The sequence below is a fragment of the Salmo trutta genome, chromosome 25 (genome assembly GCF_901001165.1).
Source record: "Salmo trutta chromosome 25, fSalTru1.1, whole genome shotgun sequence".
In the NCBI taxonomy this organism is placed as follows: Eukaryota; Metazoa; Chordata; class Actinopteri; order Salmoniformes; family Salmonidae; genus Salmo; species Salmo trutta.
This window is the reverse complement of record NC_042981.1, coordinates 11,130,092-11,155,101: the sequence shown is the minus strand read 5'-3', so window position 1 is coordinate 11,155,101 and position 25,010 is coordinate 11,130,092. Positions and strand designations below refer to the sequence as shown.

The 25,010-nt window shown below is 42.7% G+C and overlaps 1 protein-coding gene across 1 annotated transcript; it reads left to right on the top strand.

Moving 5' to 3' along the window:
- Positions 1 to 55: 55 nt before the first annotated feature.
- LOC115161775 (putative Polycomb group protein ASXL2) lies at positions 56 to 25,010 on the top strand. Its single transcript, XM_029712558.1, has 13 exons — positions 56 to 345; positions 3,440 to 3,522; positions 3,946 to 3,948; positions 4,777 to 4,885; positions 9,606 to 9,888; positions 13,077 to 13,195; positions 15,836 to 15,941; positions 16,227 to 16,286; positions 16,542 to 16,705; positions 17,697 to 17,793; positions 18,048 to 18,153; positions 18,360 to 19,770; positions 19,908 to 25,010. The coding sequence occupies exons 1-13, from the start codon at positions 289 to 291 to the stop codon at positions 22,077 to 22,079; spliced, it is 4,770 nt and encodes a 1,589-aa protein (XP_029568418.1). The 5' UTR covers positions 56 to 288; the 3' UTR covers positions 22,080 to 25,010.

The following is a 25,010-nucleotide window of genomic DNA, read 5'->3' as shown; positions in this document are numbered from 1 at the left end:
CAATCTCCCCAAAATGTTCTAATTTTCTCACAGTAATTACAGTATTAATTTTTATATAACAAAGATCATCTTGAAGATGTAAAACAAATGTGTATTCTATCAAAAGTCCCGTGTTTAGTGACAGCTCAATCTGTACAGTAAAATGACATCTCTCTCGGGGTCACATGACACACTCCTTACAGTAAAATACCAATATGGCAGAAGCGGTGGGACTTGCGCGGTAACTAAAGCAACATAACACAGGAGCACACTGTCAAATTCAACACTAATCAGTACAAGACCGCAGCGATGAGGGAGAGACAGAAGAAAAAGAAGGGGAGGACATGGGCAGAAGCTGCTAAAACGGTATTTACTGTCGTTCTGTTCAACGTTTGTTGTGCTTGTTTTCCCTTCGCTTCCACTAGTACAACTGTGTTTATGAGTTCATGACCCACTGGTGCAGACGAAATGTTGCTTATGCAATGCAAGGCCTTCTTGTCGGCTAGATAAGCACTGGAAGTCCATCAAGATTTGCTTGATAGTCTTGTGGCTTCATTTACAGCAAATAGCTATATCAATGTGTCCATGTAGCTTACAATTGTAGATGGGAAATTGTGAAGAGACATAATTCTTGTTTCGACCGCATACCTACGTATTATTGAGAAAAATAACGTCTGTCTTGCGCTGTAAAGTAAACACCAAAGTGTTGCGCTAGCGTAGAGCTAGCCACTTAGCAAGCTATGTTAGCTCTGAAATTCAATTTGACAGCTTGTCCTGAATTAATAAAATACATTGAAACATGCCCGTTGTCAAGTGTCTAAGGTAGATCTCCAGTTTAGCTCTAATCGCCCTATGTTGGTAGACACAAGCTCTAACGTTCGCTAATGACCAATGAAAGACAGCTAGCATGGTAGCCAGCTTTGCTAAGCTACAGTAGTTGGCTAGCTAGCAACTTAACTATAGCTAGCTAACGTTAGTGCATCGGTAGTGTTTATAAACAATCTATAAAGGTGTTTTAGCTACCTGGTCACTGTATTGGCCATTCAGTAATAGTAAAAGGCTTAGCTATAGCTACATGTATTAGCAAATCATTGCTGTTACATTGTAAGCAAAACACACTGACACACACTATATATACAAAAGTATGTGGAGACCCCTTCAAATTAGTGGATTCGGTTATTTCAACCACACCCGTTGCTGACAGGTGTATAAAATCGAGCACAGCTCCATGCAATCTCCATAGACAAACATTGGCAGTGGAATGTCCTTACTGAAGAGCTTAGTGACTTTCAACGTGGTACCGTCATAGGATGCCACCTTGTCAGCTCGTCAAATTTCTCCCGTGCTAGAGCTGCCCCGGTCAAATGTAAGTGCTGTTATTTTGAAGTGGAAACGTCTAGGAGCAACAACGGCTCAGCCGTGAAGTGGTAGGCCACACAAGCTCACAGAACGGGACCGCCGAGTGCTGAAGCACATTGCGTGTAAAAATCGTCTTTTCTCGGTTGCAACACTCACGAACGAGTTCCAAACTGCCTCTGGAAGCAATGTCAGAACAAGAACTGTTCATTGGGAGCCTAAGATCACCATTCACAATGCCAGGCATCAGCTGGAGTGGTGTAAAGATCGTCGCCATTGGACTCTGAAGCAGTGGAAACGCGTTCTCTGGAGTGATGAATCAGGCTTCACCATCTAGGTTTTGCGGATGCCAGTAGAACGCTACCTGCCCCAATGTATAGTGCCAACTGTAAAGTTTGGTGGATGAGGATTAATGGTCTGGTGCTGTTTTTCATGGTTCGGTCTAGGTCACTTATTTCCAGTGAAGGGAAATCTTATCGCTGCAGCATACAATGACATTCTAGACGATTCTGTGCTTCCAACTTTGTGGCAACCGTTTGGGGAAGGCCCTTTTCAGCTGTGCACAAAGCAAAGTCCATACAGAAATGGTTTGTCCAGATCGGTGGGGAAGAACTTTACTGGCCTGCACAGAGCCCTGCCCTCAACCACATCGAACACCTTTGGGATGAATTGGAACGCCGACTGTGAGCCAGGCCTAATTGCTCAACATCAGTGCTCGACCTCACTAATGCTCTTGTGGCTGATTGGAAGCAAGTCCCCACAGCAATGTTCCAACATCTAGTGGAAAGCCTTCCCAGAAAAGTGGAGGCTGTTATAGCAGTGAAGGGGGGACCAACTCCATATTAATGCCCATGGTTTTGGAATGAGATGTTCAACGAGCAGGTGTCCACATACTCTTGGTCATGTAGTGTAGCTACTTCTACTAGCTAGTTGTCTGGAAACCCAACGTTGAATTGCATTAAATTCGACATTGGGCAGAAATTTATGTTTGAACCATTAAAGTTTCCTTTCATGACCTCTACAAGCCAGAATGTTTAATAAAATGATATTTTAAAGTACTTTACCGGGTGTCCTTGCTGTTGGTCCTTTTAGTGGTAGGAATGTGAGACAAAATCCACAGGAAAGTATGATTACATGAACTTTATGTATTTATACTTTCCTGTGGATTCCTTTTCTCACATTCCAACCCCTCAAAAGAACCAACTGCACCGACAACCGGTAAAGTGCTTTTAAAATATCATTTTATTCAACATTTTGGCTTGTAGATGTCATGAGAGGACACTTTCCTGATTCAAACACTCCTTTCTGCTGACATACATTTCAATGCAATTCAGCGTCTGGTTTCCAGGCTACTATCTAGGTAGCTGACAGGACTACTATTCATATGAAAATCTTTGTGACATGTCATGGCTATAATTTTAGGCTACATCAGCTATGATGGTGCTGGGTGGTGTGATGGTCGTGCTTAGTCTTTCTGATCTTACACAAATACACACACAAAGGAAGTGAATCATGTTTTGATGAGGTCATTTAGCTCTGTCTTTTTCCCAGCAGTACATCTATTCTCTTGATACTGGGCAAAGGCATGCAGTGCATAGCTACATCATTGGGCGGGAGTTGTCGACAGGCTCAGTCCCAGAGGTTGACTTTCTTGTCTAAATCAACCACACCACTAATGACTTAAAAACTCAGGGGTCGTATCCGAAGGAGTGCCTATCTAGGATCAGGTCCTCCCTGTCTGCCTAATCTTATTCCTTGTGATCTAAAAGGCTAAACTGATTCTAAATCAGTACTTGTATTCAGAGTCAGAGCTATGACATGACAGCAGTGAAACTATAGAACAGCTCAGTAGAAGCTTGCTCATTGGACATGCTGTAGCGTTTTTCATTTGACCTCATACGTCAGAGCAATTTCATACTCCTAGGTACAACTATAGAATTGTGGCTTGATGATAATGTGTAGGAACACCGTAAGCAATGTGAATACTAGGACAGGTGGAAGTATGTTGTTGTCTTTAGGCTAGATGTTGTTTACATTCCTCAAGTGGTTTTAAGTATGTATTACACTGCAATCCATTGACAGATTTTGTGCTGTATTTTTTCAGGTATTGGAAAAGTACCCGAACACACCCATGAGCCACAAAGAGATCCTACAGGTGATCCAGAGAGAGAGACTGAAAGAGATCAGGTAAATGAACCGGTTCTCATATGTTTTCTGTGTGTTCTCAAAGGAAAAGGTCCCTTCTTAAACTCCTTCTTTAGCTTCCTTTAGTCCCCATCTCTGTTTGGACTTCAGTTTTGATACACAGTACCGGGGCCCCGTATTCATAAAGTGTCTTGAGTACGAGTGCTGATCTAGGATCAGTTTTGTTATTTTAGATCACAATGAGTAAGATTACATGTACAGGGTGGGACCTGATCCTAGATAAGCATTCCTACTCGGAGACGTTTTATGAATAGAGGATCAGCCAGGCATCATTTCCTCTTGTATGATTGATTGCTCATGTTCTTTCTCTTTTTATTTTCCTTTTCTTGTTGGTAATTATTACATTCACATAATTCTAATTATTTAATTTCTTTTTTTGTTGAATTGTTTTCACTTGTCATCCAGAAGGTAAGACAAAGCTAGTTTTGCCCAACCCCCTCCCTTGACAAACTCACTAAAATGTTGTTTTATTTTTCCTATTGCATGTTATTTGCAACTTGTAACAACCATGTTTCAGCATGGCATTACGAACATGTTATTGAATGTAATTTACAACTTGTAACAACCATGTTTCAGCATGGCATTACGAACATGTTATTGAATGTAATTTACAACTTGTAACAACCATGTTTCAGCATGGCATTACGAACATGTTATTGAATGTAATTTACAACTTGTAACAACCATGTTTCAGCATGGCATTACGAACATGTTATTGAATGTAATTTACAACTTGTAACAACCATGTTTCAGCATGGCATTACGAACATGTTGTTGAATGTTATTTACAACTTGTAACAACCATGTTTCAGCATGGCATTACGAACATGTTATTGAATGTTATTTACAACTTGTAACAACCATGTTTCAGCATGGCATTACGAACATGTTATTGCATGTTAGGTATTGTTATTTCAGCCAACACAGCCTAATAATTTCATCAGTTGCTGTTATACTCAGAATACAGTACATTGGTGCTTGATTCACACTATAAGGCCAAACCGAGCCAGGCCAAGCCGAACTGTCCTGGGTTGGCCAGCTTGGCCTGGCTATGCATCCACCATAGTTGCTGAAACTATGCTGGAAAGGGCAATGTGAAATCAAAAGGTCAGAGCGAGCACAGTACAGTTCAAGTCGGTTCTTTATTGTGAATCAGGCATTACTGTCTCCTCCCTCCAGTGGCCAGTCAGCTGTCTGCTTCATTGAGTGTAACTGGCTGTGTTCCCTGTTACCTAGTGGTACTTCCCCGCTGGCATGTCTTAATGCTATGCTCCACACCAACTCTCGCAGTGAAGAAGGGATCTTTTACAAAGTACCTGGACGAATGGGGGTCTACACACTGAAGGTCAGTTTCTAATTTCTATGAATCAAGTGAGATTGACATAGATTTTTCAGATATCACATTTTTTTTGTTTGTTTTTTTATATTGATACAGAAACGATCAAATTTTAGTCATTAAGCAGACGCTCTTATCCAGAGCGATTTACAGTAGTGAATGGATACATTTCAATTCATACTTTTTTTTTCTTCCCTGTACTGGCCCCCCGTGGGAATCGAACCCACAACCCTGGCGTTGCAAACACCATTGCAAACACCATGCTCTACCAACTGAGCCACAGAGATATGCCTTACATTTTTTACTAATAATCAGTGCTACATTGTAAAACATGATGAGATGTTAAAATAATTTATGATGACACTGCTTTTCTTTGGAAGGACATTTGAAAAGTAGAGGAACATTATGACTCACACAGCAAGCTTTTCAGACAATTAGACATTCACATGAATCATTGATCATTGCTCTGAATGTTAGGAGGCACTCAAAGCAGTCCGAGTTATGGGGGTCTGTACTATCTTATGGGGGTGTGTACTGTGTATACACGTATATATACAGTTGAAGTCGGAAGTTTACATACACCTCACCAAATATATTTAAACTGAGTTTTTCACAATTCCTGACATTTAATCCTAGTAAAAATGCCCTGTCTTAAGTCAGTTAAGATCACCACTTTATTTTAAGAATGTGAAATGTCAGAATAATAGTAGAGAAAATGATTTATTTCATCACATTCCCAGTGGGTCAGAAGTTTACATACACTCAATTAGTATTTGGTAGCATTGCCTTTAAATTGTTTAACTTGGGTCAAACATTTTGGGTAGCCTTCCACAAGCTTCCCACAATAAGTTGGGTGAATTTTGGCCCATTCCTCCTGACAGAGCTGATGTAACTGAGTCAGGTTTGTAGGCCTCCTTGCACGCACACGCTTTTTCAGTTCTGCCCACATATTTTCTATAGGATTGAGGTCAGGGCTTTGTGATGGCCACTCCAATACCTTGACTTTGTTGTCCTTAAGCCATTTTGCCACAACTTTGGAAGTATGCTTGGGGTTATTGTCCATTTGGAAGAGCCATTTGCGACCAAGCTTTACTTCCTGACTGATGTCTTAAGATGTTGCTTCAATATATCCACATAAATTTCCTACCTCATGATGCCATCTATTTCGTGAAGTGCACCAGTCCCACCTGCAGCAAAGCACCCACACAACATGATGCTGCCACCCTCGTGCTTCACCGTTGGGATGGTGTTCTTCAGCATGCAAGCCTCCCCCTTTTTCCTCCAAACATAACGATGGTCATTATGGCCAAACAGTTCTATTTTTTTTTCATCAGACCAAAGGAAAAGTACTATCTTTGTCCCCATGTGCAGTTGCAAACCGTAGTCTGGCTTTTTTATGGCGGTTTTAGAGCAGTGGCTTCTTCCTTGCTGAGCAGCTTTTCAGGTTATGTCGATATAGGACTCTTTTTACTGTGGATATTGATACTTTTGTACCTGTTTCCTCCAGCATCTTCACAAGGTCCTTTGCTGTTGTTCTGGGATTGATTTGCACTTTTCACACCAAAGTACGTTCATCTCTAAGAGACAGACTGCGTCTCCTTCCTGAGCGGTATGACGGCTGCGTGGTCCCATGGTGTTTATACTTGCGTACTATTGTTTGTACAGATGAACGTGGTACCTTCAGGCGTTTGGAAATTGCTCCCAAGGATGAACCAGACTTGTGGAGGTCTACAATTTTTTTTCTGAGATCTTGGCTGATGTCTTTTGATTTTCCCATGATGTCAAGCAAAGAGGCACTGAGTTTGAAGGGAGGCCTTGAAATACATTGTCAAAAGATGTATTGGAGGCGAAGTCAGGTGCAGGAGAGCAGAGTATAATGAACAGGCACACTTTCATTATAGTTCCAAAAAATGAGAGCACTACATAAATCAAACGCGCTCAAAAAACGGGACATAAAAGTAATGCGCGTAAACTAACTAGAGGTCGACTGATTAATCGGAATGGCCGATTAATTCGGGCCGATTTCAAGTTTTCATAACAATCGGTAATTGGTATTTTTGGCCACCGATTTGCCGTTTTTTTATTTTCATTTTTCATTTTTTTTACATCTTTATTTAACTAGGCAAGTCAGATTAAGAACACATTCTTATTTTCAATGACGTCCTAGGAACGGGGGTTAACTGCCTTGTTCAGGGGCGATTCGTTTTTGTAACCTTCTGGTTACTAGTCCAACGCTCTAACCACCTGCCTTACACTGCATGGCAGGCTGACTACCTGTTACGCGAGGGCAGCAAGAAGCCAAGGTAAGTTGCTAGCTAGCATTAAACTTATCTTATAAAAAACTATCAATCTTAACATAATCACTAGTTAACTACACATAGTTGATGATATTACTAGTTTATCTAACGTGTCCTGCGTTGCATATAACCGATGCGGTGGCTGTTAATTTCTCATCGAATCACATCCTACTTCGACAAACGGGTGATTTAACAAGCGCATTTGTGAAAAAAGCACTGTCGTTGCACCAATATACCTAACCATAAACATAAATGCCTTTCTTTAAAATCAATACACAAGTATATATTTTTAAACCTGCATATTTAGTTAATATTGCCTGCTAACATGAAATTGTGTCACTGCTCTTCCGTTCATTGCCTGGCTCGTTGCGAACTAATTTGCCAGAAGTTTACATACCATTGAAGGTTGTGCAATGTAACAAGAATATTTAGACTTAGGGATGCCACCCGTTAGATAAAATACGGAATGGTTCCGTATTTCACTGAAAGAAAAAAACGTTTTGTTTTCGAGATGATAGTTTCCAGATTCGACCATATTAATGACCAAAGGCTCGTATTTCTGTGTGTTATTATGTTATAATTAAGTCTATGATTTGATAGAGCAGTCTGACTGAGCGGTGGTAGGCAGCAGCAGGCTCGTAAGCATTCATTCAAACAGCACTTTCGTGCGTTTCGCCAGCAGCTCTTTGCAATGCATTGCGCTGTTTATGACTTCAAACCTGTCAACTCCCAAGATTAGGCTGGTGTAACCGATGTGAAATGGCTAGCTAGTTAGCGGGTGCGCGCTAATAGCGTTTCAAACGTCATTCGCTCTGAGACTTGGGAGTGGTTGTTCCCCTTGCTCTACATGGGTAACGCTGCTTCGAGGGTGGCTGTTGTCGATCTGTTCCTGGTTTGAGCCCAGGTAGGAGCGAGGAGAGGGACGGAAGCTATACTGTTACACTGGCAATACTAAGGTGCCTATAAGAACATCCAGTAGTCAAAGGTATATGAAATACAAATCATATAGAGAGAAATAGTCCTATAATTCCTGTAATAACTACAACCTAAAACATCTTACCTGCGAATATTGAAGACTCATGTTAAAAGGAACCACCAGCTTTCATATGTTCCCATGTTCTGAGCAAGGCACTTAAACATTAGCTTTCTTACATGGCACATATTGCACTTTTACTTTCTTCTCCAACACTTTGTTTTGGCATTATTTAAACCAAATTGAACATGTTTCATTATTTATTTGAGGCTAAATTGATTTTATTGATGTATTATGTTAAGTTGAAATAAGTGTTCATTCAGTATTGTTGTAATTGTCATTATTACAAATAAATAAAAGAAAATCGGCCGATTAATCGGTATCAGCTTTTTTTGGGCCCTCCAAAAAACGGTATCGGCGTTGAAAAATCATAATCGGTCGACCTCTAAAACTAACACCACATAACATGAAACAATTACACACAAAACATGATGGGAAACAGAGGGTTAAATACAAGAAGCTTAATTGGGGAAATGAAAACCAGGTGTGTATGGAAACAAGACAAGACAAATGGATATATGAAAAATGGAGCGGCGATGGCTAGAAAGCCGCTGATGTCGATCGCCGCCTGAACAAGGAGAGGAGCCGACTTCGGCGGAAGTCGTGACATACATCCACAGATACACCTCCAATTGACTCAAATGATGTCAATTAGCCTATCAGAAGCTTTTTAATCCATGACATAATTTTCTGAAATTTTCCAAGCTGTTTAAAGGCACAGTCAACTTAGTGTATGTAAACTTCTGACCCACTTGTCACGAGTGCTAGGAGTGGTGGTAGGAGTCAGGCGCAGAGAGAGCAGAGGTAGGTAACAAAATGAGATTTATTTTCTCCAGTAACACGGTCCATGCCAACACAACAGGCGTGTGAAACAAAACGACCAACCCAATAACCAACGGGCACACAGTCCGGAAAGAAAATAAATCCAATAGGATCGCCAGCACATCCAAATAGCAAACTGACGATAAAATAATCCCGCACAAACCTGGGCGGGCTAAACAGGCTTAAATAACCAAAAATCAAGACACACAAAAGAACAGGTGCAACCAATAAGACATACCAACAGAAAAAGAAAAAGGGATCAGCGGCGGCTAGTAGGTCGGCGACGACGACCGCCGAGCACCGCCCGAGCAGGCAGGGGAGCCGCCTTCGGTGGGATTCGTGACACCACTGGAATTGTGATACAGTAAATTATAAGTGAAATAATCTGTCTGTAAACAATTGTTGGAAAAATTACTTGTGGCAAAATGGCAGATGTCCTAACCGACTTGCCAAAACTATAGTTTGTTAACAAGAAATTTGTGGAGTGGTTGAAAAACGATTTTTAATGACTCCAACCTAAGTGTATGTAAACTTCCGACTTCAACTGTATATGTGTATGTTGTGTGTCTGTGAACAGAAGGACATTGGGGACGTGGTGAAGGAACTGTCTGAGGAGGGGTCAGAGGTGAAGGAGCTGTCTGGGGAGGGGTCAGAGGAGCTGTCTGAGGAGGGGTCAGAGGAGCTGTCTGAGGAGGGGTCGGAGGAGCTGTCTGAGAAGGGGTCGGAGGTGAAGGAGCTGTCTGAGGAGGGGTCGGAGGAGGATGGTAGTGATAATCTGTCTGATTCCCAGAGAAGCACAGAGAACAACAACTGCAACACTAACAACCAGGAGGGCAGGAGGGGGCGGTGGAGGAGGAGAGGTACGCTACTACTTCACAATATATTTACAACATCACTCTCCTTTTAATGAGGCTATGGGGAGGAGGAGAGGTAGGATATACAGGTAACTGACAAAATAAAGGAAACACCAACATACAGTTGGGCCACCAGGAGCCAGAACAGCTTCAATGCACCTTGGCATAGATTATACTGTACAAGTTCCTGGAACTCCATTGGAGGGATGCGACAATATTCTTCCATGAGAAATTCCATAATTAGGTGTTTTGTTGATGGTGGTGGAAAACGCTGTCTCAGGCACAGCTCCAGAATCTGGTGACTGAGATCGTTTTCATGCTCATCAAGACTATTCTGTGACCACTCGTGTCCTGTGGATGGGGGCATGGTCATCCTATGTTGGCATAGCCTGCCCCAGAGAGGAAGAGGCGAAGCGAGAGGTTTTACTCCACCAAAAATCTGTCCACGAAAAGAAGAACACGAAATGAGGAGTCTTTGTATTGAGGTCAATGATAGAGAGTCGAATTTGGTATTTAAAAAAAATGCTAATTTGCTACGTGATGCTTATTTGGTCAAATAGAAGTTTTGAAATGGTTAGGTTGTTACGAATGCACTGATATAAGTGGATAAACGTGGCATTTCAGCAACTTAACAAAAAAAACTGCTTTATATCGGAGTTGTGCCTGTTGTCATAGAGATAGATAGAGGACTCTTCATGGATATAACCCGTTTTAGCATGGGCATTGCCAATGAGGGCTTCCACCATTTTAAAGTAGTCAACTAGGGTGGGGATTCCTATGAGTTGGGAGCAATCAGCCAATGAAGAAGAATAATTGACAGCATGGTGCTGCCCATGCTGTCACCTTTATTTAACCAGGTGGGCCAGTTGAGAACAAGTTCTCATTTACATCTGCGACCTGGCCAAGATAAAGCAAAGCAGTGCGACAAAAAACAACACAGAGTTACACATAGGATAAACAAAAGTACAGCCAATAACACAATAGAAAAATCTATATACAGTGTGTGCAAATGGAGTAATGAGGTAAGGCAATAAATAGGCCGTAGTAGCAAAGTAATTACAATTTAGCAAATTAACACTGAAGTGATAAATGTGCAGATGATGATGTGCCAGTAGAAATACTGGTGTGCAAAAGAGCAAAACAAGTAAATTAAAACAATATGGGGATGAGGTAGGTAGTTGGGTGGGCTATTTACAGATGGGCTGTGTACAGCTGCAGCGATCGATAAGCTTCTCAGATAGCTGATGCTTAAAGTTAGCGAGGGAGATATAAGTCTCCAACTTCAGTGATTTTTGCAATTCGTTCCAGTCATTAGCAGCAGAGAACTGTAAGGAAAGGCGGCCAAAGTGGGTGTTGGCTTTGGGGACGACCAGCGAGATATACCTGCTGGAGCGAGTGCTGTGGGTGGGTGTTGTTATGGTGACCAGTGAGCTGAGATAAGGCGGAGCTTTACCTAGCAAAGAGTTATAGATGACCTAGAGCCAGTGGGTCTGGTGACGAGAGCATACAGGTTGCAGTGGTGGGTGGTATATGGGGCTTTGGTGACAAAACAGATGGCACTGTTATAGACTGCATCCAGTTTACAGTTTTTCCTAGCCACGGTGCATTGGGCAGCTGGGAGGAGGTGCTCTTATTCTCCATGGACTTTACAGTGTCCCAGAACTTTTTGGAGTTAGAGCTACAGGATGCAAATTTCTGTTTGAAAAAGATAGCCTTTGCTTTCCTAACTGACTGTGTGTATTGGTTCCTGACTTCCCTGAAAAGTTGCATATCGCAGGGACTATTTGATGCTAGTGCAGTACGCCACAGGATGTTTTTGTGCTGGTCAAGGGCAGTCAGGTCTGGAGTGAACTAAGGGCTATATCTGTTCTTAGTTCTACATTTTTTGAAAGGGGCATGCTTATTTAAGATGGTGAGGAAATTACTTTTAAAAAACAACCAGTCATCCTCAACTGTTATAGCTATAATGGCACAGATACAAAGATGATTCCTCTGTCTATCTCTATGGCCTGTTGTGTATACACGTATCTGCTCTCTCATTGGCTAGAATGGTCCCACCTGATCTCGCCTCTTCCCGCCTGCCTTTCATCTTTGAGGACATGTATTTACATTATTAGAGCGGTCACGCGAATATCTTGTCAATATAATAGACAATCTTGGCCTGCTCAGCATTTTTATAAATGACCCTAAGCATGATGGGATGTTAATAGCTTAATTAACTCAGGAACCACACCTGTGTGGAAAGCATGTGCTTTCAATATACTTTGTATATGTTGTTTACTCAAGTGTTTCCATTATTTTGGCAGTTGCCTGTATTTCAGCTTCACCTGTTTCCATGATGGTTAGGCTATATAATTGCACTACTTGAAATTGACTGAAATGGGTGCTTATGCACATTTGGGTGCAGACCGTTACTCTTTCTAACTTGGTGCCGGGCCCACCCAAACATGAAGTTATTGTGGTGTTTCTATTTTCACTACTGAGTTTGCAGCTTTACATCTTGTGATAAATAATGTACATACATCAGACTGTTTCCCATCTTAGTAACACTTTAGAAGGAGTTTAAGTTTTGGCCATTTCTGTCATTATTTCTTTCCTGTTATAACAGGAAATAGTTGTTTTTTTTAATTACGTTTGAGCCACACTTCCTCATGTACACATATGAATGAGTTAAGGAACCGTTGAAACAAAGTAATAGCTTATCTTCTGAACACAAGGACATCTTGTTTTCTGTTTCTGTTTTCTATTGTTAATGTTTTTAATACCATTGCAAAAAAATCCATCATAGCAAATGCTATCAATAGAACCACAGAAACACAAGTCAAAGGGTTACAGCTACGGTGAGTGAGAAATTAACATGCAAGCCTTGTAAAAAAAAACAGGAAATAGCTGTTGTTTTAAGTGATCTTGCTACTAGCAGGTGGGGTTTTTGGTGGTTGAAAAGACAATTCTTCATTTAAAAAGGAAAATCTGTTGTGTATGTAGATGCAACAGATTTGATAGTGTATGATCTCAAAAAAACATCTGCTTTGGTGTATCCATCTTAAAGATGAACTGAAACACTAAAATAACATCAATTTCATGTTGATGTTATCAGCTTTTTGGATGTGAACATTGGGGGTTAATGTTTCTAAGCCTAATAATGTGTTATTGACTGTCTATCTAAGTTGTGCTATGTTGTGTTTCCTTCCCAGGGCCCTCCAAGCTGCCGCCTGATCCGTTGTCTCCTCAGCCACGCTGTTCATCTCCCTCTGTCCCCAGCAGCAAGCTCATCTCTCCCTCACAGAAACACTGCAAGAAGGCCCTCAAACAGGTACAGTAGGCTACTGTGCTGATGCTCCATCGTCTTCGGTCTCAATTTCACTGGTTAATAGAGATGTAAAAGAGATGTTTTCTCAACAAGACTAACCTAATAAAGGTTAAATAAGGTACTGCTGCTGACCTGTTGCCTCCTGAGTGCCTATCAGTGTCTCAGTGATGCTCCCTGTGCCAATATAGCTCTAATTTCTGAAATGTGGCTAAAGACACCAGTTTTATAGAATAAAATACCAGTTTTATAGAATAAAATACCAGTTTTGTAGAATAAATGCAGACATGACGTTCACGGTGCTTGTTAAATTTAACTGCTTCTTTGTTACAAAAACATTGTGTAAGTTATTTTAAAAACACAATGGGGTGTGGGTGAGAGGGGAAAATAAACGCCTTTTGCTGAGTTGTATTAATTTTCTCACAAACCTTCCCATTGGTCTTCCTTAGCTTGCATCTGAAATGGCAACCTATTCCCTATATAGTGCACAACTTTTTACCAGAGCCCTGCTGGCCCTGGTCAAAAGTAGCGCACTATATTGGGTGCCATTTTGGTCGCACCATTAGCCTTTTGTGCTTTGCATAATTAGATTTCAGTTGATTGCAGATCGTAATGAGTTCCATCTGCAATGCTGTGGAATTTTCAGCTGTGTGCGTAAGAACAGTTTTACAGGTTTATTAGGCAAAAAGAAACCCTAGTCAGATGAAGATTTGGCTCCAAGGTGAGGCACACAGAGTAGACATTGGGTTTATTTTCCATCTGTAACTGTTATGTACTGGGGCGGCAGGTAGCCTAGTGGTTAGAGCGTTGGTTGCTAGATCAAATCCCCGAGCTGACAAGGTAAAAATCTGTCGTTCTGCCCCTGAACAAGGCTGTTAACCCACTGTTCCTAGGCCATCATTGAAAATAGGAATATGTTCTTAACTTACTTGCCTAGTTAAATAAAGGTTAAATTAAGAAAAAATAAGAAAAAAAATACTGTAAAAATAGAAAGAATGAAGAATAGTGAATGATTTGGTCTCGTGTAAATGTAGGCTAATGCAACTTATTTCATTGTGGAATTTTTTTAAATAATTTACCTGTTAGACAGTACGACTAATTTACGATAGTGAAAGTGGTGATGATTCTAAACTCAGCAACAAAAGAAACGTCCCTTTTTCAGGACCCTGTCTTTCAAAGATAATTCGTAAAAATCCAAATAACTTCAAGACCTTCATTGTAAAGGGTTTAAACACTGTTTCCCATGCTTGTTCAATGAACCATAAACAATGAATGAACATGCACCTGTGGAACGGTCGTTAAGACACTAACAGCTTACAGACGGTAGGCAATTAAGGTCACAGTTATGAAAACAGACGGTAGGCAATTAAGGTCACAATTATGAAAACTTAGGACACTAAAGAGGCCTTTCTACTGACTCTGAAAACACCAAAAGAAAGATGCCCAGGGTCCCTGCTCATCTGCGTGAACGAGCCTTAGGCATGCTGCAAGGAGGCATGAGGACTGCAGATGTGGCCAGGGCAATAAATTGCAATGTCCGTACTGTGAGACGCCTAAGACAGCGCTACAGGGAGACAGGACGGACAGCTGATCGTCCTCGCAGTGGCAGACCACGTGTAACAACACCTGCACAGGATCGGTACATCCGAACATCACACCTGCGGGACAGGTACAGGATGGCAACAACAACTGCCTGAGTTACACCAGGAACGCACAATCCCTTAATCAGTGCTCAGACTGTCTGCAATAGACTGACAGAGGCTGGACTGAGGGTTTGTAGGCCTGTTGTAAGGCAGGTCCTCACCAGACATCACTGGCAACAACGTCGCCTATGGGCACAAACCCACCACAAACTGAACCAGACAGGACTGGAAAAAAGTGCTCTTCACTGACGAGTCGCGGCTTTGTCTCACCAGGGTTGATGGTCGGATTCGTGTTTATCGTTGAAGGAATGAGCGTTACACCGAGGCCTGTACTCTGGAGCGGGATCGATTTGGAGGTGGAGGGTCCGTCATGGTCTGGGCCGGTGTGTCACAGCATCATCGTACTGAGCTTGTTGTCATTGCAGGCAATCTCAATGTTGTGCGTTACAGGGAAGACATCCTCCTCCCTCATGTTGTACCCTTCCTGCAGGCTCATCCTGATATGACCCTCCAGCATGACAATGCCACCAGCCATACTGCTCATTGTTAAGTTTGCTGAAAATAAACGCAGTTGACAGTGAGAGGACGTTTATTTTTTTGCTGAGTTTAGAATACATCACATGATATACATTACACATTTGGTTCAAAATGTCAGTTATAAACTGGGTGGTTCGAGTCCTGAATGCTTATTGGCTGAAAACCGTGGTATATCAGACCGTATACCACGGGTATGACAAAACATTTATTTTTACTGCTCTAATTATGTTAGTAACCAGTTTATAATAGTAATAAGGCACCTCGGGGGTTTGTGGTATATGGCCAATATACCACAGCTAAGGACTGTACCCGCGTTGTGTCTTGCCTAAGAACAGTCCTTACCTGTGGTATATTGGCCATATACCACACCCCCTTGGGCCTTAATGCTTAATTATGCCACGTAGAGTCTAAGACAGGAGCTGACATTCATCTATGATTTTCCTTCTTCCTCTTCTCTGTCCCCCAGGCCCTGAAGCAGCAGCAGCAGAGGAACCAGCGGAGACAAGGGGGCATGCCCACAACCTCCAGCCCTAGACTACTGCTTAAGACTGACACCATTGCCACTAAGACCGGTAGGTGGCAGACTTCCACATATCCAGTACACTACGTTGTTGATATACATCCTTAGTAGAAGCCTACAGGAAACACAAACAATCGCTGTCGATGATGATCAGTGGTCATCTCAAGTCCAGTCTCTACCCTTATATAAAGCAGTGTGGTTATGGCTTTCTTATCCAAGTTCTAAAAAAGGGGGGGAACATTTAAAATGCAGTGTATCCACTTGTGTGGCTAAATTGTGTTTAAATCAAATCATGTTCCTCTCTCTCTCTCTCTCTCTCTCTCTGTCTGACCAACAGACTCCTGTCCTGCTGCTGGTACCAGGAAGATGTCCCAGAGGTCCAGTCGACTCAGTGCACGTCAGTAGTAGACTCATCCAGCTCATCTTTGTTATTTACATATAGCAGGCGTATACATGCCAGTCTGTTGGACTGGTCCCAGATCTGTTTGTGCTGTCTTGCCAACTCCTATGGTTATTGACACGTCAAACATAGCAACAACCATAGGATTTGTCTACAGCACAAACAGATCTGGGACCAGGCTCAATATAGTACCAAGTCTCTGTATCCTCTCTTTTGTATGATTTTACTCTTCTATTGTGTTGTTGTCTCCAGGGCAACTGAAGCATACCAAGTGTGCAGAGATAGACGTTGAGACACCAGACTCTATCCTGGTTAACACCAACCTGCGTGCCCTGATCAACAAACACACCTTCTCTGTCCTGCCCACAGAGTGCCAAGAGAGGCTACTGACGCTACTGCCTGAGGTCGACCAACAGGTGGGGCCATACTAGATATCATACTAGATATCATACTAGATATCATCTGTCTCTAGCGACAGAGAGGTTTAAAACCAAGAGACTCAACATGCGATTAATTCCTATAATCGTCCACCTGTATAATTCCTGTATTCATTATTCGGATTCCGTTGCAAAACGTTTGGTCTGTTGCGAAACGTTTTGCAACGGAAACCGTTTACTCCAAATTGAAAATGTTTTGCAAAGAAAACTAACGTTTATGGTAGACAATTTCAGGTAGGTTCCTCCTCGTTTCGTTCCATTTGGTCTGTTTGGTTCCTGGGGTAAACGGTAAATGATTTCCGTTGCAAAGCGTTTTGCAGCAGGATCCGACTAATGAATACACCCCAGGTATTTGCAGGACATAATCGCATAGTGAGTCTCTCTTTATGTACTGATGATGATGACGATAGTGATGATGATGGTGATGATGATGATAGTGAAAAAACGATAGTGATGAGGGTGATAGTGATGATGATTATGATAGTGATGATGATGCTAGTGATGATGATGATGATTATAGTGATGATGGTGGTGCTGATGATGGTGATAATGATAGTGATGATGATGATTATAGTGTGATGATGATGATTAGTGATAATGATTAGTGATGATGATTCGTGATAATGATGATGATGATGATAGTGATGATGATTAGTGATAATGATGATAGTGATGATAATTAGTGATAATGATGATAGTGATGATGATTAGTGATAATGATGATGATGATTAGTGATAATGATGATGATAGTGATGATGATTAATGATGATGATAAGTGATAATGATGATGATGATGATTAGTGATAATGATGATGATGATAGTGATGATTAGTGATAATGATGATGATGATGATAATAGTGATGATGATGGTGATGATGATAGTCATAATGATGATTATGATAGTGATGATGATGCTGCAGTTTGTCATGATGATGATGTACATAATGCGTTTCTGTCTGTATCTCTAGGCCTGTATGGATGGTCTGTTGAAGGTAACCAGTTCTGCCTTGAACAATGAGTTTTTCACATCAGCAGCTCAGTCCTGGAAGGAACGACTGGCGGAAGGTCAGTGCTTCTAACCTGGTCCGAGATCTGTTTGTGCTGTCTTGCTTGGTGGTCTTTGGCTTGATAATGACCATTGGCAAGACCGCACAAACAGATCTTGGACCAGGCGATTGTGTATGTCTCAAAATAGAACATGGATAAAATGTGTTAACACTCGACTTTTAAAGTTTTCATTAAAATTGCAATTTTGTATTTCCAGTAACAGTTTTTTTTAAATCTCTCGTAAACCTTTTTATATTTTCCAAACCACCCAGGTGAGTTCACTCCTGAGTTGCAGCTGAGAATGCGTCAGGAGATTGAGAAGGGGAAGAAGGTGGAGCATTGGAAGGAGAGCTTCTTTGAGAACTACTATGGTGAAAAGTAAGTCATTTATTTCAGGGCTGGAATCTTTAAAATATAAGGCAATTATTGTTATATCAATGTTTAATTTCTCCGAGACCAAACTTGCTGCTTGTAATTGATATACTTTAAACATTCTTGATTTATCCTTTCTTTATGCAGTTGACTGATCTCTCGCTCTCTCTCTCTCATTCTCTGTCTCCCTCCCTCCGTCTCTTCCTATCCAGCTCTGGACTCAGCTTAGAGGAATCCAAAGAGCTGCTCGAGTCTGGTCTCAGTTTGGAGCTCTCAGCCACCAAAGCCCAGTCGTCTCCTCCAACACAGCCACGTCCTGCTGGCCAAGCACTGCAAGACGCCAAGATCCCTGCGAACAGCTGCCAGACTCGCTCTTCAGAGAGGAGGCTCCGATCATCATCACTGCCCATAAACCCGACATGTAAACCCATAGAGCCTACCAAGTCAAGGCCAGAGCCTGTTCAAGACGAACCAGTAGCAGTCCCACCCGTTGTACTACCGGTGCTGCCAGCAAAGATCGTTCAGAAGACACTGGAGGTTGAGTACCCCAGACACAGGACTCGTAGCAGAGGTTTATCCCTACCTATAGTGGCAGTGGAGGCAGCTGTTGTGCGGAGACATGATGTGGTGGATTCAACCTCAACGGTTACTCCACTTGGAGAGAAGCAGGAGGAAGATGAGGAGCAGGATTTGAAAGAAGCCCAGCCAGACACCCCCCAGTACCCTGAGATCCCCCCGTCTCCTGAGATCCCCCCGTCTCCTGAGATCCCCCCGTCCCCTGAGATCCCCCCGTCTCCTGAGATCCCCCCGTCCCCTGAGATCCCCCCGCCCCCTGAGATCCCCCCGCCCCCTGAGATCCCCCCGTCCCCTGAGATCCCCCCGTCCCCTGAGATCCCCCAGTACCCTGAAATCCCCCTCTCCCCTGAGATCCCCCTCTCCCCTGAGATCCCCCCGTCCCCTGAGATCCCCCAGTACCCTGAGATCCCCCAGTACCCTGAGATCCCACCATCCCCTGCCCAGGAGAGTCATCCAGAGGTCTGCCCCCAGATGAAGCTCAGTTCATCACTGCCAATCGACCTTCCAGAGCCTCTGGGCGTGGACAAGCATAGTTGGGAGAGGAGGGAAGATGTTGACGCTACACCAGAGAGAGGAGCCTCAGCCCCTGTGTCAGTCACCTCTGTATCCGCCCCTGTATCCTCCCCTGTATCCTCCCCGGTATCCTCCCCGGTATCCTCCCCGGTATCCTCCCCTGTATCCTCCCCTGTATCCGCCCCTGTATCCTCCCCTGTATCCGCTCCTGTATCCTCCCCTGTATCCGCCCCTGTATCCGCCCCTGTATCCGCCCCTGTATCCTCCCCTGTATCTGCCCCTGTATCCGCCCCTGTATCCGCCCCTGTATCCTCCCCTGTATCCGCCCCTGTATCCGCTCCTGTATCCTCCCCTGTATCCTCCCCTGTACCCACCACCCCATCCCCGGAGCCGTTGAAAAGGAAGTCCTCGTCCAGTGAACAGGAAGTAGAGCTGACTCCAGAGAAGAGGGCCCGCATCACTCCACCAGCAGTATCTGTGGTAACCTCTCCAGCAGCCACATTAACAACAGCACAGAGAGTGCCTCCGCTTCAGGTAACTATTTAATATTGTATATTGGAATGTATTTGTGGTGAATAAAAGCGTCGGCTACATTTAGACCAAATGTGTCTACTAACACCAGGAAGGCCTACACATATTTTTTTAAATGTCTTGTTCACTTTGTTTTTCAGATTACTGTGTCGCGAATCCCATCAGTCCCAGTCCTTGCATCTCCAACCCAGGTGTCCCCCAGGACCCCTCTCCCTGTCTCCCTCAGTCCCAGTCCTGGTCCTAGCCCCGGACGCATTGGTGCTCGCACTCTGGCTGACATCAAGGCTAAAGCCCAGCTAGCCCGGACCCAACGTGCAGCAGCAGCTGCAGCGAGCTCCTTCACTAAAGGTGCAGTACCAGGCCCAGGACCAGGAGGAGGCAGTGGAGAGCAAGGAAACCATAGAGCTTTAGCTCAGACCCTCTACTCTAGACCCTCCTCCTTCACCCAAAGCTCCACCCAATCTCAGTCAACCACCAAGCTGCCAGCAAGCAGCACCATTGGTCAATCTACCTGTCAATCACCCAATGCAGTCACCACACTAGCCCACTCCCATTATGTCCAATCAGGCTCCTCTGTGCCCTTTGACCTTAGCCTGTCTCAAAGAGGCTCCAACACCAGCAGAGCGTCTCTCACTGATGACCGACAGAGAGGCTACTCTGCTGGTAACATGAGCCCAGGTTTTCTGATGGGGCCTCAACATGGGAACACTCAACATACATCACACCCATCAGGTCCCCAGTCAACCTTTAGCCTCACTTCATCTGTGTGTGGTGTGAAGAGCCAGTATGTACCTGGAGGCTCCATGGCAGCCAGGGCTAGCCACTTCATCCCAGCCAACAACCCCCTGGTCACATCTCTCCTCCAGGGGAAAGAGGTCCCTCTGGAACAGATCCTCCCCAAGCCGCTGGCCAAGGCAGAGGTCCAGGTGGCCCAAGCCAAACCCTCCCATGATGACAAATGGAAGATAAAGTCCCACAGCACAGCCGGGACAGCCAGTGGTGGAAGCCAGAGTCAGTACCTACACTCTGGTGGTGTGGAGGACAACAGTAGATCCAAACTGCAAGGATCCATAGGCCGCTCCCCCTCCGCCATACCTGGAACAAGAGCAGGTAAGTTGGCAGAGCTCCAGCACCATCAAAGGGAAACACCTAACAAAGACACCCAGGAGCAGATCCTCAGGGCTCTGATGCAGAGGGCCACCCAGCAGCACCAGAACCAGCCGTATGGGGTCTCAGGCGAGGCTCAGCGTGCCCAGTTTGGAGCCTGCAATCTAGGGCACCAGGAGGAGTGTGGGGATCGTCCCCGGTTCTCCGCGGGGTTCCCTGGAAGGAAGAGGATGTCCAGGCCTGCCATGTCAGGGCACTACCTCCTCAATGTTTCCACGTATGGACGAGGCTCAGAGAGCAGTAAACGCTCCCACCCATTGGCTACCGCCAACACCTCACTGACCCCTCTGGCCAATCTGAAGAGAGAACACACAGAGGGAGAGGAGCTGGCTAACGAAGGGGAGGAGTCAGTGGAGAATAAACCTAATTCTCATTGTAACTCAGCGGGAGGAGTCAAGATGGAACAGCAGGGCTTCTCAATCACAAAAATGGGTGAAGCTCTGGGCTTTCAGCGCTGTTCCAGGATAAAGTCTGAGTCTCCATCAGTGGAGGGCTGTCTACCGGAATGGAAGGACAACAGTTTAGCCAGTACAGAGAGAGACAGTGGCACTTCTGCAAGAGCCAAAGAAACCAACCTTTTCACCCAATCACAGCACAGGAGGCACCTGGAACTTTGCAATAGTAAACAGGGTGGTCATTCTGAGCCATATCGGGTATCTGTATCTCCCCACGTGGGGACCATGGACCCCAGTCACCCCAGTACTCACCAGCATCCGTCTGCCTTTCAAACCCAGAGACCTCCAATCAATAATCAGGAATCCATGGTGGGGTCCTGCTACAGTGGCACCATCAGCATGTCTGTACCTCACACTCTGAACCACAGTGCTGCTGTTTCAGGTACCGCTTCCAGCACCTCCCTCTCTGTGTCAGGTAGTGGTGGGGACAGCGGCAGTGGCACCGGCAGTGTCATGTCTTTCTCAGTGACCGTCACTACCATACCTGCCGGTCACACTTTGGACCACATAAACCAGGGGGAGGGGTCTCCAGAGCAGGGGTGTATGGAGGGATCTGGTATAGAGGACGTTCAGTCTAAATGCTACTGCCGACTCAAAGCTATGATCATGTGTAAAGGGTGTGGGGCCTTCTGCCATGACGATTGCATTGGCCCTTCGAAACTCTGTGTCTCGTGTCTAGTGGTACGATAAAACGAATGTTAGAAATGTAGAAATGATTTGTTTCAAATCTTTATTGTTGCACCAAGGAACAAGTCAGCATCAAGTAATCGACCATTGTCAAGAAGTAGTTACCAGCAGGGTTGGGGTCAATTCGATTTCAATTCAGGAAGTAAACTGATTTGAATTCCGATTCTAATTTTCTCACAGAAAAAAAAGTGGAATTGCAAAGTCAGTTTATTTCCTGAATTGATTAAATTGAAGTGGAATTGACCCGAACCATGGTTACCAGGGTAAATGCACAGTGGCCATACTAAACCTAACCCATGGTTTTCAGTGGGGAGGCAAAGCATTTACGCTAGACGATCATAGTCTTGTTTAATCTGTTCCATCTGAGAAATACTGGTTTGTTTCGGGCAATTCACAGTAGTAGTTTTGTTTTGAACAGTTCAAATCAAATCTGCACCTTTCAGACATGTTGAATCTTGCCAATACTTTGCACTTGGACATGTTATTGTTCTATATTTTTGTAAAGATAGTTTAGATTTTTTTAAAGAAAGAAAAAAATGAATGTTGCTATTTTTGTAGAACGTAATAACACTGTTGTTATGTTAAAGACTGCCACTCCTTGTTGTGGAGTTTAAGTTATGATGTTTTAAAAGGTGAAGAAGGGAGTTCAGTGGGGTTTTCGTGTAGGTGGGGGAGTACAAATATACTGATTTATATCGATTTTAAAGGTTGCAATCAATCATTTATATATTGACAGTACTAGAAACAGTCTTACAGATATATAACCAGAGAATAGATATTTGAAATTATTATTTTGATTATAAAAAATATGTCACAATGATTGCACTTAGCTTTTCTAAATACTAACACTTACTGGGCAAAGGACTTGAATGACAGCTCTACTGTGTGTATACTGTACACTATACATGTAGTGTACACTGTACATGTAGTGTACACTATACAAGTAGTGTACAGCCTTCGTACTCTAACATGGTGTTGAAAAGTTAAAGCAGTTCACAGATAAATGGATAAATAGTGCCCGTCGAGGAGCAAGCTGAGTAGCCTGGTTCCAGATCTGTTTGTATTGTTTAATGACAGTAGCCATAGGAGTTGTCAATACAGTACTAACAGATCTGTGGCAAGGCTACTAAGATCTTTCCCATTTCAGTCTAAGGTCATTGGTGAAGTTTTACCGACACCGTGAACCTTCATTGCCTCCTAAAACCTTGACTTAAAGATATTCTGTCTCATGCCGCATTATTTTTCATACGTGGATGCTTGTTTGTGGATAGCAACGTAACTCTTAGCCGTGATGTACCGTTAAAAGACTCAGAGAAAGAAGGGAGTAAAATGTATAATTCTTTTGCTTTGTAAATATTGTCTTTAAGCTATATTTAGAAATGAATTCTCTATCTAAGCTTTATGTACGTTGCTTAAGCATATCCAACATTATATCCAACATTATATGGTTTTATTGCAAAAGAGTTTATATCTCTAAAAGACATTACGCAAAAATGTGTATTTAAACGCTAAATGCTGTACTATCAACAAACCATTCAAAAAGTATAGGCTCCTGGTATATACAGGTTGATAGGGAGGTAGAGGTACAGTTTACTACATATAAAGCAAAGGCACATAATATGGGTATGCATGGTGATTGCAATTATAAAATCTAAACGTATCAATCATATTTTTGAATGATCTGACTAAAACTAAAGATAGTTGCTGAGTACCGGTATATTTTATAGAAATCATTTCCATGGTAACATGCCAAAGTCACCTCATGAAAACTAAAAGATCAGATCTCGTTTTTTTAAATGTCTGACTAGTTAAAGAAAGTAATATATTTTAAGTCATATATTTTAATATAAAAAAAATCTATTTACAAATCTTTTTTTTTTTTAAGAACAGGGTATTTTTTTTAACGTTTTTGTTTGAGTGGACAGACCAATTACTTTTGTAACAAACAAAAAATCCCCAGATTTTCTGATTCTGTATGTCCTTTTCCACTGAAGTCCTGCCTGGAATATTTTAACCCTCTGAACTGAATGCTCTTGTAATGACTTTGGTTAATAAGATAAGGGTCTTTGTTTTATGTCTTACACATATTTTCAGCATTAACTATGTGCTTTATTTAGGGAAAAATTAATGCCTGTAAATTAACAATACAATTTCATGGCTCCGTTTGTAAGTGGTCGGTGGATTGGATCCAGGCCCTGTGTGTGTGTGTGTGTGTGTGTGTGTGTGTGTGTGTGTGTGTGTGTGTGTATCACATGATTCTCAAAAAGTTCAAAGTGTACGTCCCAAATAGTACCCTATTCCTTTATAATGTTGGGAATAGGGCGCCAATTGGGAAGCAACCAAAAATGGTTCAGAAATGGAGGGTTCATATTTTGTAAGGATATAAAAGAGACCTTATATTTATGATTTCCCCTCTATCATGGCAAACTTTTTAATGAAGTTTAGTATTGAGTATTAATGGTTTAAAAAAAATACAAATTCTGTTGACTGACTTGTGATGGTGACTGGATTGCAAAGAGAAAGTTGTTTTTACCTACAGTACATTTTGTAAACAGGCAGCTAACGTCTTTATTGATGAATAATCGATTTAGTAGCCTACTTAACTTTGTCCTTTTTCTCAAACCTTGATTGACTTTTTTTAAAGCAATTGATAGCCTAAATTCAAAGGGATATATTGATTAGATTAATTTTGAAACCTAAGGACAAAAAATAAAGGTTGAGGATAGATTTGGAGGAAAAGTGTTTTCTAAGTGTCATCGGGCAATCAATAATGGTTTGAAAATGTCTGTCTGTTTGTCTTCTGAAGGGTGCATTCCCCTCAGTCTGTGTCATTTTTGCTGTTTTTAGATTTTAAAGTCTCCATTTTAAAATGCAGGTGAATGTAATATAGTAATCAGCACTTGTCAACAAAGAATAAATAACAATGAGAAAACA

Excerpts from the sequence above, each read along its gene's own strand:
- LOC115161775 (XM_029712558.1), top strand. The coding sequence starts at position 289 with ATGAGGGAGAGACAGAAGAAAAAGAAGGGGAGGACATGGGCAGAAGCT. Across the intron at positions 346-3,439 it reads GGGCAGAAGCTGCTAAAACG|GTATTGGAAAAGTACCCGAA; the intron begins GTATTTACTGTC and ends GTATTTTTTCAG. Across the intron at positions 16,287-16,541 it reads GTCCAGTCGACTCAGTGCAC|GGCAACTGAAGCATACCAAG; the intron begins GTCAGTAGTAGA and ends TGTTGTCTCCAG.